The following is a 19,176-nucleotide window of genomic DNA, read 5'->3' on the forward strand; positions in this document are numbered from 1 at the left end:
TCCTCCAACCTTGGTCTCTCAAGATTATAGGTGTGAACCATCACACTGAGCTTATCAGCTACTTTTCTATTTTGCATGTCATATTAAAGTAAACTAGAATTTTTTTTTATTTCCTCACATTTGACTGTACAATACAAAGTTGATTACAATGCCTTAACAAACAACATTTTGTATTTAAAACAATACAGACTTTCAATGTGCAGTAAGAGAGAACACAATTTATTTCCATTTATTCCAAGTCAGCAGGAAGAGCTTACTGCTGAAGTTTAGATCAACTGCAGCTTTTCAAGGAAAAATCCTCCCAGTACTGTCTGTGAGATGGAGTCCCACTGTAGCCCAGCCAGCTCGGATTCAGAGCTATCCTCCTTCTTCAGTCTCTCAAATGCTCGAGGTGACAGATGCAAACCCAGTCGCTCCCCTAACTTTTATGAGGTATGGTCTCTGCACAAACAACTCTCTTGTTCTTCTTCCTCTTTCTTCATTTTTATTTTATTCTTTAAAAGTTCACAGTGTCACAAAAGTGAAAAAGAAGACTGGAAATATATAGCTAAGACACTTGGCCTTATATACACAAAAGTTTAATAATGTTGTCACAACCCCTAATAAAATGTAATCCTTATTTACTAATCCAGAATAAACTAACTGTACATATTAAATTGTTCCAGTATATCAAGAGCACTGCTTATAAAAAAAAAAAAAGAGGTCCCAATATGGCCGGACATCTCTTTGAAGGTCATTTATAACTTCAACACGATTAAGGTAGAGTTCTATCTATTTTTTAAATTATACAATATCATACATTTACAATTATCCCCAAATTTCAATGAACCAAACATGGATGTGATTTACACCAGTTTAATACCCTCCTGTACAGCACCAGAGGTTAAAAATGGATCTGACTAAGCAAATGTTCTTTATTAGTCACAACTTATCATCACACAATTCTACAATAAATGTACAGGGAAAAGGAACACAGCTCAGGCCAAGGCTTTTGCCTTATATAAATAAGCAATAAGCATTTCATCTACTTCATACTCACACTCAATTGCGTATCTGGTGAACAACTACTCAGTAAATGTCTGGTCTTTGAAGGCTATGCAAGTCGCATGGGATTCTCTAGGTTTGCTTTGAAACTTTCAAGAAACCTGGTAGCCAGTTCGTCATCAACCACTCGGCTGTCACTTGACATTGTGACAGTTATAAGCTGGTGCTGCCGCAGCTGGGGGTTCCCCTCTTCATCCTCTGCGAGCTTCAGTACTGGTCGGAATCTCCCAACTGCCAAAATACAGGCCTGGGGAGGGTTGATCACAGCGGCAAACTCATCGATGCCGAACATCCCCAAGTTGGAAATACTGGAGAGGGGGAGAAAAACTGCTGAAGGTAGCGTGGTCCCAAATACATATTTGTCCTTTATTAAATACCTGTAGTTTGCTACTGAGCCTTAAAGCATGCTACTTAAGGACAAAGAGTATGTCCATCAGCAGACACACAAATATCATAATTATTCTTGAACAGTCAGTACTCAACTAGAGGTCCTAATCAGTGACATACTGCAAGGAAAAGAAATGTGAAGTGTGACTAGTGACAGAAGGAATTCAGCTGTTAGGATTTACAGCTGCACTGATGGTCTACACAGAAGAGCTAAAACTCAACACAGAAACAAGATTAGTAAGTAAATTTATGTTGCCAGGCAAAAGGCCAATATCATTATATTATACGTAAGTTATTAATATTTAACTATGAAATTTGAAAATAGTATCATTTAGCATAATGCCACAATAACAAAGCATATTGGGTAGTAGATTTAACGAAGATCTATGACCTCTACAGAGAAAAGAATAAAACAAATGAAAGAAATCAAAGCACGCAGAAACACCCAATACTGGTTGAATCGCCGAATTTAATGCAGAACCCCAGTCAAAATCTCAGCTAGGCATATGCTGCGTATCTGTCTGAAAAATGACAGAGGGACCCTAAAATTTGTTGGGCTATGAGGAGCCAGAAAAGATAATCATGAGTGTGAACAAAACTGGAAGGTTTCCTTTCCAAGCATATGACAGTAGTGTTTTAATGCTAACTGAGCAAGAGCCAGGCAAACAATGAGAACACAACATGGAAGCTCAACAGGACACTCAAGTCTCCTTCCCAGTGCTACAGGGAGAAAGCTTTCAGTATGCAATCCTGGGTTGACCTCATGTGTTTACGGGAAAGAAAGATCCTTGACTCCTACTTTTCCCCACATGGAACTCTTAATTCCCGATGGACTGTGATCTAGCTTCCTGTGAAAAGAGAATGGCAATGCCTCCCAACGACAACCTGAAGGCGCTTCACTGGAAAGACCAAAGTTCCTGACACGAGACAAATGATGCAAAACACCGGCAAATTTAAAACATCACCAGGAGAGCCAGAGGCAAGGAAGAAGGATCTGAAGCCACCTGACCTGTACGTGCATCCTACGGAGACTGTACATCTGCATGTGTTAAGTCCTACAAATTGGTTTTAAAAAGCAGATGTAAGACTTTAATGACTTCATCTGATGAACTACCAGGCAACCAAATAACTGATGAATAAGAAAGTGTTCATCTGGGGGCGGGAGGGGGGAGAACAAAGGAATCTGTGGCTGATATGTAGAACTGAATTGTATTGTAAAATAAAATAAAATTAAATTAAAAAAAAGTGTTCATCACTATTCATTGGCATGTTCCTGACCCCCAAAAGCACCACTAAAACCCCCCAAGAAATGGCAACATTTAAAGCCTTTCATTAAAACGCTGTCAAGAACATAGAGCACTAGGACTCCATGCAATGATAAGAGAAGTGCAGATCTGTAGAGCCATTTTGGAAAACTCTTTGACAGAATCTATCAAAGCTTTTAATCTAGGAATTCTACTTTCAGGACCACACAACAAAAATATGCACCCTAAGACAACGGGAAGCATGTGCATGGTCTGGAAAGAACTTTAACACCTATGGGAACGAGAGTGACATGGCTGCACTGACCCAGTGGCCACCACACACTACAGCAGTGAACGAATGACTGCTTCAAACAGCAGTCACGGTGGAACACTCATCAACACAACGGCAAAGGGCTAGACGAGAAGATTACCGTGCTCCTACAGAGTACTATTTATGTGCTTTGCATTTACATAACGATAAAGCAGCAAAATGAAGCCATGACCATCTTCACAATGACATTACCTTTGAAAGAGGGATGACAGCCATTATAGCACTTTTAGAACTTGTCAGACCCCCCCCACCCCCCAAAAAAAGAAAGAGATGACATTAGGAAGAATAAAAAGCAGCATTTGAAGATGTGTTCTGTATCTTTTTTTGGGTGGTATCATAGTTCTTCATATTACAAAATATACAGGCTACATTCAGTATATTTTATGTTAGTGACACTTAAAGGTAGAGCTGGTAATGAAAAACTATCACAGGTTCATTATTTAGATGATAATAATAATAATAAATCACGAGAAAGGAAATGGCTGAGGTTTATAACTCTACCTTGCTTATAAAGTAACTAAAAACAAAAGTTGAACTTGAGCATCATTTTATGATGCTAACAGCTAATAAAAAGAATGTTTATTTCACAATCGACAAGTCCCTCTAGCTGTGCCTAACTATTCTGAGCAATACTTTCACATGCCTGCTATTTAAATTAAAGTATATGATATTGAGCCTATATTTTTAAAACGTCTTAAACAAACACACAAAAATGGCTGACATGGACTGAGTAAGTCTTAATCTATTTGCTTGATGTTACTGATAATTCAGAGTTGGAATCTTACCTAAAAGAGCCTCCTTGGTACTCCTCAGGCAACAATTTTCCATCTCTTGCCTTCTTTGACAGAACCTGAGAAAAGAACAGAGCACAACAACAAAATCATGCTCTAGGTAATTGTGTCCCTGGGAATATTCGTACAGGGTATACTCTCGGGTTCAAGGCAAGTGGTAGATGTTTACACAGACAACCGGGCTCTCGGGTTCAAGGCAAGTGGTAGATATTTACACAGACAATTGGAGAAGTCAAACCTCAACAATGCTCCTTGAAAAGCTTTCGAGCTCTCAAGTACCAACGATGGGCAATGGTCCCATGCCTTCTATACACAACACTTTACATGCTGCCTATAAAGCTTTTTTCTTGTACTACAAAAATATTAAAGTTGGCATTCTTGTCAATCTCGTAAGTTTTGGAGAAATTCTAATAATGTATATGTCTCATCAATTAAAAGGATAAGCCTGCCTTTGCCTTTTAATGAAGAAATAAGTATAGTACAGGACCTAGGGTTTGCTATTATATATAATATATATATATATATATATATATACTATATATAACTACATATATAGTAATATTAACTACATTATAATATATATGTAATATAGTAACTCTCTATAAAATACATACAAATGATGTAGTAATGATATTCTGCATATCTGAATTTGGCTGGAACTTGCCTTTAACCCCACACTGACATTTTAGGGGTGAATAAGGGTCAAGAAGTGAGTAAGTAGCACCGGTTTACTTAGCCAGAGGACAACAGATGGGTTTATAGGGATACACAGGCCCTTGAGAAATTATCAGCAAGTTTTATTAAAAATACAAATTCACTGAACAACTAACTAGTGGATCCAAGCACTTCCCTAGAATTGGATCTATGGTGATGAACAAGGTAGTTAACATCAGATGGCAGAGAACAAAGAACGGTCAACAAATGAACACATTACTTTGAAATAGTTTGGCAATGGGGTCATGGAACACAGGACAGGGAAATGTACAAGCTGTGGATGCTGCAGAAGGCCTGTGAGGTAGCACTGGAACTGATACAAACAGTGAGAAGGAGCCAGCCAAGCGAGGGTCCAGGAGAAGCTGTACATTGCCAGCATGAGTCCTGGGCCAATCTGCCCAAGATCCAGGGACCCCTCAAAAAGATGGCTCCCGCCTGCCCAGGCAAAGAGCCACGGAGCTCTGATCACACATTCCTGCATAGCCTTTACTGCTTCTTTGGTGGATGACTGGTAACTCAAGCCTCTCTGTTCTGAACTTTCTGTCTCAGCATCTCTATCCTGAGCTACATGATTGATCTAACAGTCAGAACACTGTAGCTGCATAGCTACATTTCTTTTCTTCTATGTAGCCATCAGGTTACTGCCGTGTGTGTGTGTGTGTGTGTGTGTGTGTGTGTGTGTGTGTGTGTGTGTGTGTGTAACTGCTGATTCTTCAGGGATTTCTATCTGTTCATCTCTTTAATATGGAATAAGTTTTTGTTTGTTTGTTAAGAAAATATTACTGATTTAGAGGAACAACGGCCTCTAATTGTTCAATGGTCAAACAATTTGGTGGAAAATGTAAAGCTTGCCTGTTGGTAGCACACTACTCTAGGGCCTAGCTGACAGACAGGGTTGAGTGAGAAATCCATCACTTAACAGCACAGGGGCTTACACAAATTATTTAAGTGTTTTCCTTATCAGTTTATCAACCTCATGAAATTCTTATTTTGTCCTTGATAGGATGTCTTTAAAGAGAACTGAAGAGAATTAATATGTAAGAAAAGCTTACAGGACTAGCATTGTGGTACAGAACTTCAGTCCTAACACTTGAGATGAAGGCAGAAGTAGGTGGATCTCAGTGAGTCCAAGGCCAGCCTGGTCTATAAAACAAGTTCCAAGATAGCCAGCCAGGGCTAAGTAGAGAGAACCCTTTCAAAAAGGAAAAAAAAAAAAAAAAAAGCTGACACACAGAATGCCAGCTGCTGTTATTACAGTCATTCTTGTCACTGTTAATTATACAAACACCTTTAGAATTCTAAAACGAGATTGCAAAGCATTCACTTAAGAGACAGTCATATTAGTCTACATAGTCACAAAATGATTTTACTTCTAGAATTAAAATCATTCTAAATTTTTTCTGTTCAAACACAAACGCATTATATTTTTGAACAAGACACAATATAAAATCTTCACATATAAACAGCAACAAAATAGCAACTGTAAAGTGACATTCTTCCAAAACTGGAACTTGGCTTGCCTACCTTCCCTGGAGGGTAAGGAGTCAAAATTCTACATGAAAGCATAGGCGAGTAAGTGCATTTATTACCAGAAGAGCTGCAGCTGAGTCATCATGACTAATGAGATTAAGCACAACACCTAGTTTAGTGCCTGGCTCCCATCAGATCAAAAGTGGCATGCTGACCTGGGCTGGAGCAGCTGTGCTTTCTTCAGCCAGTGCTCGGCAAACCTGAGAGGTGCTGGGACTACTTCCTCATCTCTTAAGCTAAGGTTCTTTCAAATGCAAGGACCAGAGAATGCTAGCATAGCTATTTTAATAATGTGGTATTATAGTAGTAACAATTGCCAAATTGCTCAGAACCAATGAAACCTGTAATAGTTAAAGTGTAATGCACATAAAGATGGGGGAATTCCAGCTCTACAGATCAGTGACTTCTACCTAGCATTTTAGAAATGTTATTTCAACACTTAATCTCATTTCACCTTCACAACACTGAAGTACATGTTTCTTAATAGTGCTAAAAATCCTTGATAAATGAAGTTCATGAACAGGAACCTGTAGCTTCACTTTGTGGCACTTTCAGTTACCCTGTGGTCAACTCACAGGCTGAAAATATTTAATGGAAAATTCTAGATATGAATAGTAATTTTGATATTACATGCTGTTCTGAGTAGCATGCTGAGAGAATGGAGCTACACAATGAACACATGCATGGCCTCTCTGGTCCAGCATCCTCATGTGTATATACTGCCCGCCCAGATGACACTTGAGCAGCTCTCTCCACCAGATCAAGTCTCCTGGCATCATCATAGTGATCACTACAGTGTTCATGTTCACCTAATTCATATTGTACTTAAAAATGTTTCCAACGGGCAAGAGTAATGATGCTGGCAATTTTATTACATGATACCGTTATAACTGTTCTACTTTAGTGTTATTGTTAACCCCATACTGTGCGCTATTCATAAATTAAGTTTTGCACAGGTCTGCATGTATAGGGAAAAGTACATGTAGACTGGTTTGGGGCATCTATGAGGGGGCCTTGGAATGTATCCCTTGTGGGCAATAAGAAACAACTTACGTTATATCCCGGAAAATCAGTCTATTAACTTTGACTTTTGAACTGACCTAACTAGTACAACCTTTCAGTTAAGAAATATAGTTATATTTTAATTCATATAGATATATGTTGCAAATCTTTTCAAAGAAGAATGAAGAACTAAAAATGTTAGACCCACTAAATTCATCTTTATGTATAATTCTAAAACTCTAAGTAAGATAATTTTTTATAGCTTTATGCTTGAAAACAGACCAACAATGCAATGTTTACTTTGGGCAAATAGAACCGTGAGCTTCCCAAGGAAGTCTTATCCTCTGCCTTTTATCTATTACATAACCTGTTCTACCAATCAATATAAAATACATCCTTGCTATAGGAGAAATGAAAACAATCAATCAAATGAGTATCAAAGTTTCAATGTGAACACTTCAAGACCCATGATACTTCTGCCTAGGAACACCCTTAGGAATTACTGTGGCTGTCAGAGTTGACCTGTATGCATCTCTACTTTGGAATGTGGTATGCTTTAGTGACAAAAATTCCTTCATATTGGACTTTAAAACTTTCTTTTCAAGAGATTCAAGAAAAGCTAAAGTATCTTTGCTTTGGTTTCAGTGGTCTTAACTTACAACTTTAAAATCTACCTGAAATAACACTGTTGTGCTGGCTAGTCTATGTTAACTTGACACACAAACTACAGTAATCTGAAAGGAGGAAACCTTAACTGAGAAAATGTCTCCATAAGACCTGGCTCTAAGGTATTTTCTTAATTAGTAATTGATGGCAGAGGGCCCATTGTGGGCGGTGCCATCCCTGGTTTGGTGGTCCCAGGTTCTTTAAGAAAGCAAGCTGAGCAAGCCAGTAAGCAGCACTCCTCCATGGCTTCTACATTAGCTCATGTTTCCAGGATCCTTACTTCCTTCAGGGATGAACAGTGCTGTGGAAATGCAAGTCGAATAAACTCTTTCCTCCTCAACTTGCTTTTTGCTCATAGTGTTTTGTCACAGCAGTAGAAACCCCAACTAAGACAATCTTTAAGACTTAATTTTGGACTTTGAAAAGTTAAGGTTTTGTCCAGAACACGAATGAAGCTGACCTCTAATTTAGCTATATATTACTTTTAGAATTTTTAAATGTTAAATTTCCTAAAATAGGTAACACCTTGATAAAAACTGAAACCCTAAACATGTAAGAGAAACACTTGAGATCACCACTCCTCCCCACAAAAGCCACAGTGCAATCTGATCACGTCAAGAATCTCGGAAGGAGGCTGAGACATGGCTCCATGGTTAGTAGTGTGCACTGCTCTTGCAGAGGACTAGGATTCATTGCCAAGCACCCACAGTCACAACTGCCTACAACTCCAGCCCCAAGGGCATCTGGACACCTTCTGGCCTGAGGACACCTGTACTCACACATGGACATATCCTCCCCTGACATACAGACACATTAAGAAAAAGGCTCTCAGCAGGTGCTAAGATGAATGTATAGTCAACAGTTTGAGAGCACAGTCTTCTGGACACACACCTTTACAGAGTCAGCGATCTCCTGTACACCCTTAGCAGCGGCATCCTTTATGATTGGTGTAATTAAACCTTTATCTGTTGCCACAGCCACTGAAATGTCAACAGAGGGCAGCTGCTTTGGGCCTTCTCCATCCCAGCTGACATTAACCCCAGGCATTTGCTGCAAGTAGAAAGAAAACATGCTATGAAGGAAGCAGTTTGGGATTAAAGTGGTCAGAGAAATATGACTTACATTGTTGCACATGTGACTACATAAAACTTTGGTTTGGAAAAAATGGCTTGGATCACCATTGATTACTGCTCATGTTTGGGAAGAACAAACACTTTTTGGCAGTATGACTGAGACAATTCTGATGATATACATGTTTTAAACTACATGACCAATATGACCTTGAGGGAGACAACACAGCAGAAAACAGTAGTAATATTCAGCTACTTTCCTTTGTCATGAAAACTCATCTTTTTAGCACAAGTCTGTAATACATATTAAAAGTAGTGAGTCCTCTATTTAAAAGCAATTTCCTGAGCATCACAAACAGGAGATAGACATTACAGATGCACACGTACAGATTTAACATAAAGAGAACTACTCTGAAGGATGAAAAGACTATATAAAATGACTAAATGCCTGGCAGGTGTGTATTGATGTTACCAAGTATCAGAGGATGAAAACGGTGCTGAATACTGAAATCAAAAGGCAGCTTCTCTTCTCAGGAATTCTCTGCTTTCTGCAGAGTAAGGCCCACAAGTCCAGGTATGTCATTTACCAACAGAAGAGCAGTCTGCCTCCACTCTGCCTGTCTTACTGTGATTGTGCCACTCCGCCAGGACAACTTTCTCACTCTATGTAGATTCTCATTTTCTCCCTCTACACAGTATGTCAATCATTCTTAGATGTTCTCGGTATTGTTCATTCACAACAATGCTACAATGTTAAAATAGTAAAAAACAACATCCTAATTCCTCAAAAGATCATACAAACTATAAAAAACAAGGGGCCAGAGAGACAGCTCAGGTTGAGAGCTTATACTGCTCTTGTAGAAGATCAGAGATTCTAAATGGGATTCAAAACAATATTCATAATCTTAACCCTTTTTACAAATTACTAAAATAAATTCCACACTCAAGTTTTCTAACACAGACCTAAGAAAGGGAAGACACACATAATAAAACAAAGTAAATGGGAACACAAGTCTGCAACAATACAAGCCAGGACATTTAAGAACATCTCAGACAACATCAACACTGAAGAATCAGAGCAGTCAGAGGCTCCAGACTAACACAGTTGGGAAACTGCACAAGGTGGGCAACTTTCTGAGAAAATACATGCTTCAAAAATGAAAAGAAGGCTGAAAATCAGGCAAGCAATAACTATGAAAGTAAATGAGAAAGCACTAAGGTCTCATTAAAATCAACTAGATTTGGTGATTTTTACTGGTGAATTCCATAAAACTCTAAAAATAAAAGCCCTTCTAATGACCTGAAATGAATATAGGTAAGGATAAGAAAAGAGCCAGAACTCACTTCATGAAGTCCTGACAGGGCTGGAGTGACAAGACAGCGCAGAGGCAGAGCACCTGCATGCATGGGCAAGGCCCTGGGTAATCAGACTTAAACCAGAACAGAACTCTGTAAAGTAACAACTGCAGAAACAAACCATGAAGGCTTGTGTTTACGCTGTCACTCATCGTCACTGCTCAGACTTACTCTGCACTTAGTACAACAGGGGACAAATTAGCATTTACTGAATAAATCGTCTTTATTCTGCTATAATTACTTTGGGAGTCCTTTTGATTCCTAGTGTCTTTCCTGTAAAGCAAACAAAATTAAACAACAGGATATTTTTAGCAATAAAATTACACACACTCTAAGCCAAGAGACATTTAGAAGCCACAGTTAGTTTGCTGTGGCCACTTACTTTAAGAGTAACAGCTGCTGCTCTGATGATAAAGTCATTCACTGAGACTTTAATGTCATCTGAAAGAAAAATTAGCATATTTAAACCAGTATTTGTAACACTGACTCTTATGATTTCAAACTTGTAAATTATGGACATGTCTGGCACACAGTGATGAAAATACACCAGATCTGTATTTGTTTTGTGAAACAGGATTCCTTGCTTTAGCAAAATGTGGATTACACGAAGTCTTACACACAGTTTAAGCCACAGATACAAAAGCTCACTTCTAGGGGTGCAGGTACAGCTTAGCAGAAAACTGTGCTCACTAGGCTCAGGACCTTGCATTCTATTTTCAATATTCTTCCCCATCGAAACGTTCACCTCTAAGCCTTGATTACCATTTTGTGAAGCTATTCAGAAATCACGCATGAGAACTTGAAGAAAACATTGCAACTACAATCAAATAAAAGGCCCAACTGGCACGCCACTCAAGGGCAAACAATCTCTGTACTTGTGCAGAAGTTTTTCTCATTTTCAATGTTTTTATTCTATGCACATTTTATAATACATTGATAACATTAGAAGAACAGTGTATGTAAGTACATTAAATAGATGATTGTATTTATAAAGGGCGTCTTAACATTTCCTTTTTTACTAACAAGGTGTATGACAAAGAGAATTTAAGACAAGCTCCTTTAAGCATTAAACAGGGGCTTAAATGGGAGCTGCTTTTTAACTCAATACCATAGGATACAGCAACTGCCAAAGATGAAGTGATGCTGGCACTGGTCCTAGTGCAAATGCTGAGGATCTCTGTGAAGTTATGGTAAGTCCATGTGGCCAAATTTCCTTGCAGTATACATAATAATTTAAGGACAAAGCTGGGTCCCCTCCCTTCCCATGTCACTGATCATAACCAAATGTTTGACTTTTCCCTTTGCTACTGCCAATGGGTATGATGGCACCTGAGAGGTAAAGCACACCCCCTTCTTTGAAGAATTTGTAGAAAGACTTCATGGTCAAGATCTAGTGAATATATGGCAAGAAACATGTATCCTGTTACTGCGCCATCACGGAGTTCGATGCGAACAACAGCTCACTACAAAAGTATTTGGGAGATTTCAGACAGAGCTTGGACAAACTGCACCAGCCCTCACACTGTGAAACCATGCAGTAAGCATCCGCCGCACAGCAGTCTTCTAGTCACATATCTAGAAATATATAAACATTCTGTTTGGTTTGTTAAAAATCTCCTCTAGGAGTAGAAATCTAAGTGCATTGCCAGTATTTGGAGACATAAGGATAACCACAGGCTAAAGATTTATTTGGTCTATACAAATTCAAATAGATGGCAGTCATATTAGGAACTCATTCTGTTGACCTCACCTAGGCCCGTCAGCTGCTCACAGGCATACAGTGACAATCCAGATTCCTACAGCCAGAAGCCCCAGCCAATGAAATGACACGACCTAAGTCCACAGCCCTCACCTAGAATTCGGTCCTCATCGTACTGTAGCACATTATCACTTTCTTCACCTTCAGTACCTGCACTACTGGCTTCCCTGGTTGCTCAGATTCTCCTGGTTTTCTCCTCTTGACTACTCATTTCCTCTTAGTCCCTCATCTCAATGTTCTTATGTCCCAGACAGGAACTTCCAGTTCCATGGTTCTGATGTCCTCATATGATGATAACTCCCCCCCCCCATTCCATTTCTAACTTTCATGTTCAGAGCTTCTGGACTGTATATCTAGCTTCACATAAGATGCTTCTATCTCCAAAGCTATAGGCTTCTCAGATCCAATGTGTGCAAAAGTCAACTATTTTCATTTTCAGTTTCTTACTATGGGAAATTTCAAGTACTGATGATAGTTACTAAACACATGGTTAAGAAACTGAACTTGGTAATGCTCACCTATAACCTAGCGTTGGAGAGCTAGGGATAGGACGATCATGAATCTCCATGGGCTGCAAAAAGAACTTACCTAAAAATATCAAATAAACCCTAAGTACCAATTAAAATCCCAGATGTACACAGTTTCACTCTTAAATTCTATCAAAATTAAGAAGAGAATCCCATTCTACCAAACACTTCCATAAAGAAAAGGAGGAAGAAACATTTTCCAACTTTTCTACACAAGCTAAAGACAAACCTTGGGAACACAAGCAAGCCCAAGGAAAGAAAAGCGGAAGGGCAGTATTTCTTATGGGCATGTGTGTAATTATATAACAAATATGAATATAATTATACATAGACAGACCATCTTGGAACTTTCAGTCCTCTTGTCCCAGCCTCCTGAGTGCCACTAACACCCAGCCGATGTAAAGACTCTTAACAAAACGTTAATAAGATCAACCAGTACATGAAGAAGCTTTGAGTCGGGGATATTGGGTTAATTCAACAACTGAAGTTCAACCAATGTAGTTTGGCATCTTAACCAAAAGGGAAAAGTTCTCTCAAAAGATGACCAAAAACTTTTTGACAAAAGTTCGGCATTCACTCATGCTTAAAATTCTCAGAATACAGAGAATGGGAATTTCCTCAACCTGAAAACCATCTATAAAAAACTTACTGTAAATGTTAAAGACTGAATGCTTCTCCCCACCCAAAACACAGGAACATATAAAGAATAAATGCCTATATGACTGACATTTGTCATGGTACCAAAAACCTTAGCCAGTGCAATAAGGAGAGAAAAAGCAAATGGTCTGGGAAGGTTGAGATAAAATCTTCATGCTAACAATCCACACCTCTCTGAAACTTTATTTTGAAATGTGCTTAGAGACAGTTCAATTTAATATCAGAAAACATGTTTTGAAAATACAATTAAAAATTCCATAAAGAAGGGTAGCACCTATGTGAAGTCTAAAACTTACCACCTATGGCACTCTTACATCGGCATTCTTAAATCAGTTAAGGGTTTTATTAAGATCTTTGTTTGTTCAGCTAGCACTATCAAAAGGTATTCAAAATTAAGACAAGCATTTAGCCTGAGCAAGTAAGTCATTCACCTGTCCTTACAAAAAAAAAAGTAACTCAAGGGAGACAAAAATATTAAGCTTATTTTTACTTACGAAAACAACTACTGGCCAGTAAGTGGCACCATATCAGTACTGGCAGGGTTCTGAGTGTGGCAGAGTGTGGGATGAGTGTGAACTGAACGACAGGATGGAAACATCACCAAGGAGATTGTGGAATGAAAGCATGGAAGAACAGAAATCCTTATTGTGCAGAGTAATAATCTGTGACTAATTCAGTATTATGCACCCAATCTATTTTACGCAGCAGAAAACATTGCTCCTCTTCATCTCTGTGCTAAAACAAGTGCAATTGGGTTATGGAATGATTAAAAGATACACAAGGTGCATTTTATGGGCTTGATGATCATCGGATTAGCATGCATTCTGCGTTAAGTCAATTCAATTTTACTAACCTTTGACCAGATCTCGTCTAACTTTTAAAACTGCTCCAAGGTCACAGTCAGCAGTAGCATAGGCATGAGGCACAGTACTTTTTGATTCAGTTAACCTCTTGGCAATAACTCTTCGAATATTGCTGGCAGGAATTTCAGTGAATGTGCCCTGCAATTTTTTTTTTTTAAAAAAAAAAGGCAATTTGTCCACCAAAACATAAGTAGAATGAAAGAAAAAAAAAAAACCAAACAATTACCTATCTGAAATCCTAGAGACCTAATAATTTATGATACAAAAGATTAATTTAAGGAAAGTACTATTAAAATTCTTTATATAAAGGGGGAATATAAGAAATCTAAGTATTTGGCTTGAGTTTATACAACCAAAATAGCAACAAAACATAGCAAAATTTAAATTTCAGTTATGAATAAGACATCTTGTATTACCAAGTTTAAGATAGCTAGAAATAAACCAATCCATCATCACCATGCACATATGTACCATGCGTATACACACAAGTATGTACAAACATGTTGAGTCCGGGAGGAACACATCACTATATACATATGTACAATGCGTATATGTGCACATACGCACAGGTATGTTGAGTATGAGAGAATACAGAAAGAAATATCTACCTATCCATTCAGACAGTCTGTAGGCAATTTTTGTTACAAATGCTGACTATAGGCAAGTCTTATAAAAATGGCATATTGCAGAAAAAGGCAACACACTACATAACGAATAATCAGTCATAGAGCATGCATTTTTGTGATTTAAAAATAATAATGAGTATCTTATTTCCTAGAAATTCAAAATATAAAATATAAATGAGATAATAAAAATCTTCCTGTAATTTTAATATGAATTTTCTTGTAAAGGCATGGGCGTCCAGTTATGTTTAATCTCTTCCTCATCCTTATTCTATTCTAAAATGGAATTATAGCCACCAAAGGATAATAAAAAAACAATAATTTATTTTTCTTTTTACAAATGATATTTTAAGGACAGTTTCTGTTAGCAAAGTGTTCTGATCACATAGAATACATGGTCTCTATACTCTGTGAGCATCTTAAAGACTTACCTCCCTACCTTGAATAACCTACTACAGCCACTTTAAGGAAGATCTGACACTATCAAATTTTTGTACAGACAGTACAATGTTAATATGCATAAAAAATGTTGCCCATGAAACTCAGTCCTCCGTTCTTGCCAAGTATGATAATGAACAATCTTCTCTGTCAGTGGGAGCAGTGTGCATTTATGTCCCTGATTTTAAAGGGACAGAGAAGAAAAATGGGATAAACAGAAGAAAAACAATCTTGACACTGCTTGTCTTGGAGGAAGAAAGTGGACTGTGTTGTATGGTAATTCTAAATAGCTCTTCATTCCCTCAACAAAAAACAAATACACCCATAAACAAGAGCTGTGAATTAGTCTTACATCCAAGGAAAAATGCCATGATTACAGCACACATGTACTGTACTGAGGGGTTACAACTCATGGTAAAATGGAATAGAATCACAGTTCTACTTGGGAGACAGTGCCATACAAACAATTCTGTTTGTGCCACAAAATCTACAAGAAAACCACTTGGGGTACTCATTATGTTTACAACTTTAAGCTACTGTTTAAATGGATTGATAAAAAGTACTTATAAGCACACAGTACCCGTTTTTATTTTCTTTCTAATGTATCTAAACAATAGAATCTTACTGAGAAGACCTTACCGCTGCATTAGGTTGCCCAGGGATGGATACTGGCGGGAACATTGGCCGAGGGTAAGATGGCCCAGCTGTGGTTTGAGGAGGCACAGATGCTGAGAGAGTGGACGGAGGAGCTGCGGCTGGTCTGGACTCGGTAATCTTGCCCATCTGTTTCAGCTCAACTAATTTGAGTGCATCTCTGGAAATGAGAGGAAATTGGATAACCATAAACAACAAGGAATATAGACAGTCTTAGAAAACAGTGCTGAGGTGTGAAAGGAAGATAAATACTAAAAACAAATACTACAAAATCTAAGCAAGCCTTTCCCTAAACCAGGAGTTCTCAACCTGCAGGTTGCGACTCCTTTGACGTTGCATATCAGATATTTACATTACGATTCATAACAGTAGCAAAATTACAGTTATGAAATAGCAACAAAATTATTTTATGGTTGGGGGAGGTCATCACAACATGAGGGACTGTATTAAAGGGTCAAAGTGTTAGGAAGGTTAAGAACCACTGGCCTAGATGGTCTTCTGATTCTTATTAGGTATCCAATGGGTAGTCATACATTTTCAAAACCCAATTAATAATTTGAATTTATAATAATTAGAACCAGTGGGCATATCTGAGATAATTATTTCCCCCCAAACCCTCTTGCTTAACTTAGCATCTTATGGCAGCATAATAAGTAGAATCTGTGACAGGTCTATCTATTTGATCCTAGAGTGTACATAAACCCTCAGTATTGCGTAAAGATAGTAATTTGTATTAAAAAGTAAACTTGTCTTTTATTGGAAAACAAGTGTCACTAGTTAGATGAGCAATGCAGTAATTAAAACATATTTTACTTTATGTTCATGAGATAACTGTCACATGGCATTCAGAAAGTGCCAAGTTCATAATGCCAACGGCTTTCATTAGAATACTTCCTAAATTATTATCACTTAGAATGAAAAAAATAAGCTACCTACAGACCTGTCTTTTGGACTACTTTGTAAAACAAAGGTGCATTTGTTTACAGAGGGATATAATTAAGACTATAAGATATGTGAAGTCCTGAGTTCAGTTTGCTAGGTTATAGTTAGCAGTCAACTTGACACAGCCTAGTCATCTGAGAAGGGAGCCTTAACTAAAGGACTGCCTAGGTCGGACTGGCCCGTGGGCATGTCTGGGGGGGGGGGGGCTGTCTTGATTGTTAATTGACAGAGGAGGGCCCAGCCGACTGTGGGTGGCCCCAGTCCCTGTGCAGGTGTTCTTGGAATATTTTAGATGAGAGCTCCAACTGACAAAGCAATTGAAATGCTACATCATTCTGGATTCCTAACACTGAAAGAGTGGGGGAGGAAGAGAAAGGTGAGCCCTCCAAGTGTCACATGTGTCGCTTATGTTATGCCACTCACATCAGCCAGGTGGGCGAGGTACTACTCATTTAGACACATGTGGACTCAGAACAGTTAAACTCAGTATCTAACTCAGTCTGTCTCAAGCACCCACTCATTCCAGGTGCTGGGAGAAAATGTCGTTAGACAAGACTCTTCCCACCAAGCTTTATTCTCCAGAGGAGTTATCCATCAGTCACATGAACAAACCATAGCAATGGTAACACATCCTTAAGAAGGAATAAAGCAGAGTAATGAGACAAGCAGTGAGTGAGAAGACTGGTTATTTTGAAACAGACAGCTGGGGGAGGCCTGGGCAGATTGGACCTTTGCACAATGGTGTAGGTGGGCAGGTTAAAGGACTGGGAGAAGAGTGTCTATGTGGCTTCCAAGATGAGCTTTTGAAGAGACGGAAGACCAGAATAGAAATGTAGTGAGCAAGGTGAACAGGTAGGCAGCTGAGTACAGCCAGGATTGGGAACACTTGGGTACGCCCAGGTTCAGAGCGAGCTACAAAGCCTGTGTGTGTCTTCTTCCTCTCTAAAAGCAGTGGACATGCTATGCAAATGAAATAAAGTGAAAGCAGAGCTGTCTCCTAAGAACAGACTAGCAAGGTATTAATCCACAATGGGTAGACTCCTGGGATTGAACAAGGAATTGGGATATGCCTAATTCGGACAAGGGCCCTAACTCACCAGACACAGTCACAGAGGAATAGCTGGTGACAGAGTGGCAGAGGCAGTGAAGGGACAAGTGTCCCCAGGAGTGATTTGTGGACCTTTAAGGCTTTTAACCAGTTTACTTCTACTTGGAAATCAATTTTTACCCATAATATTTATAACTCAATCTCAAATTGTGTCAAGGTCAATGACAGCTGACACAATTCCTGGAGACTGATGTCATGAGCCCAAAGACTAGATGAAAATGTAAGCACTGATATAAAATAGGACCCACTGACCCAGAACGATGCCTCCATGAAAGGAATTTCCTTTTCTAGAGCGCTTATAAGTTACAGTCCAATGTTATAGTCTGTATTATCCCCAAATAGCAGACACATTTTCTTACCCAGATTTTTACCTTTGTCAGCCATCCGATGAAAACAAACCCAAGGAGCTGGTAAAAATCTAACACACCAGTACCTGACTCATCAATCTAAAAACGAGAGTGGGATGTTAACCTGACACAGCCCTATTTCCCGTGGGCATGACTGATTTATCAAGGAAGACATGATTTGGTTTTACTCTGAAGTAATTAAGATTACTGGGTAAAACAGTACTTGGTGAGGAATAAAAGTGAAGAGGAGCCATTAATCATAAAAAAAAAAAAAAAAGTAGAAAATAATTCTGACCAGAGATTTGCAATAAATTTTTATTATTGATTTTACAATTATATAGCTCATGAAGTGTAAATGTTAATTGTTGTTTAGTAACAGCCAACAATTTGGTTGCTACAACGCAGAGATGATTTTAATGATTTCTGCCCATTAAAACAATTAATCAGATTCAACTGGAAGCATTCACTGGGCATTAAGAATGCTAAAACAGCCAGGCGGTGGTGGTGCACGCCTTTAATCCCAGCACTTGGGAGGCAGAGGCAGGTGGATCTTTGTAAGTTCGAGGATAGCCTGGTCTACAGAGCGAGTTCCAGGAAAGGCGCAAAGCTACACAGAGAAACCCTGTCTCGAAACGCCCCCCCCAAAAAAAACCAAAAAAAAAAAAAAAGAATGCTAAAACAGGGGAAAACAAATGAATTACTTGGGAAATTAGCTCAAGTAGAAGCTTTCCCACCCCTCAGAAGGTAGTTAACTCGGGTGCGTCATCAACTAATTTTAAAGACTGTTACTTAAAACCAGACAACTGCCAACACGCCAAGTTCTGATGCTGTGGTTGACATGAACAAAAACATTAAGTCCTACTCTGATCTAATAGACACACCAAAGATATTAAGGCAAAGACTAACACTGCTCACGAGCCTCTGACTGTAGCCTGGCACTTGTCTCGAAAGAGTCCTTACAGGCAGGCTGGCTGATGACTCCGTGCTTCTGCACAACACATACCTGGAGAACTAGCTCTGTTTTCACATGGAATTAAAAGCCAGCTCTGAGCCTGTGCTCTTCACCACAGACACAACGGCTCTGAGGTGCTCCTCACTGGCCAGAACCACTGCCATACCACTT

The 19,176-nt window shown here is 38.8% G+C and overlaps 1 protein-coding gene across 1 annotated transcript in view; it reads right to left on the reverse strand.

The window, feature by feature from the left end:
* Window positions 1-562: 562 nt before the first annotated feature.
* The window catches only part of Pdhx (pyruvate dehydrogenase complex component X), a 66,271-nt gene continuing 47,657 nt past the window's right edge, over window positions 563-19,176 (reverse strand). The window contains exons 6-11 of the mRNA XM_059261013.1: window positions 15,642-15,816; window positions 13,932-14,079; window positions 10,518-10,576; window positions 8,601-8,759; window positions 3,792-3,856; window positions 563-1,352 (exon numbers count right to left, since the gene is read on the reverse strand). Coding sequence (XP_059116996.1) covers window positions 1,094-1,352; window positions 3,792-3,856; window positions 8,601-8,759; window positions 10,518-10,576; window positions 13,932-14,079; window positions 15,642-15,816 — 865 coding nt within the window. The 3' untranslated portion in view covers window positions 563-1,093. The remainder of the gene's footprint in view (window positions 1,353-3,791; window positions 3,857-8,600; window positions 8,760-10,517; window positions 10,577-13,931; window positions 14,080-15,641; window positions 15,817-19,176) is intronic.

This window comes from Peromyscus eremicus, chromosome 4, assembly GCF_949786415.1.
Source record: "Peromyscus eremicus chromosome 4, PerEre_H2_v1, whole genome shotgun sequence".
Classification (NCBI taxonomy): Eukaryota; Metazoa; Chordata; class Mammalia; order Rodentia; family Cricetidae; genus Peromyscus; species Peromyscus eremicus.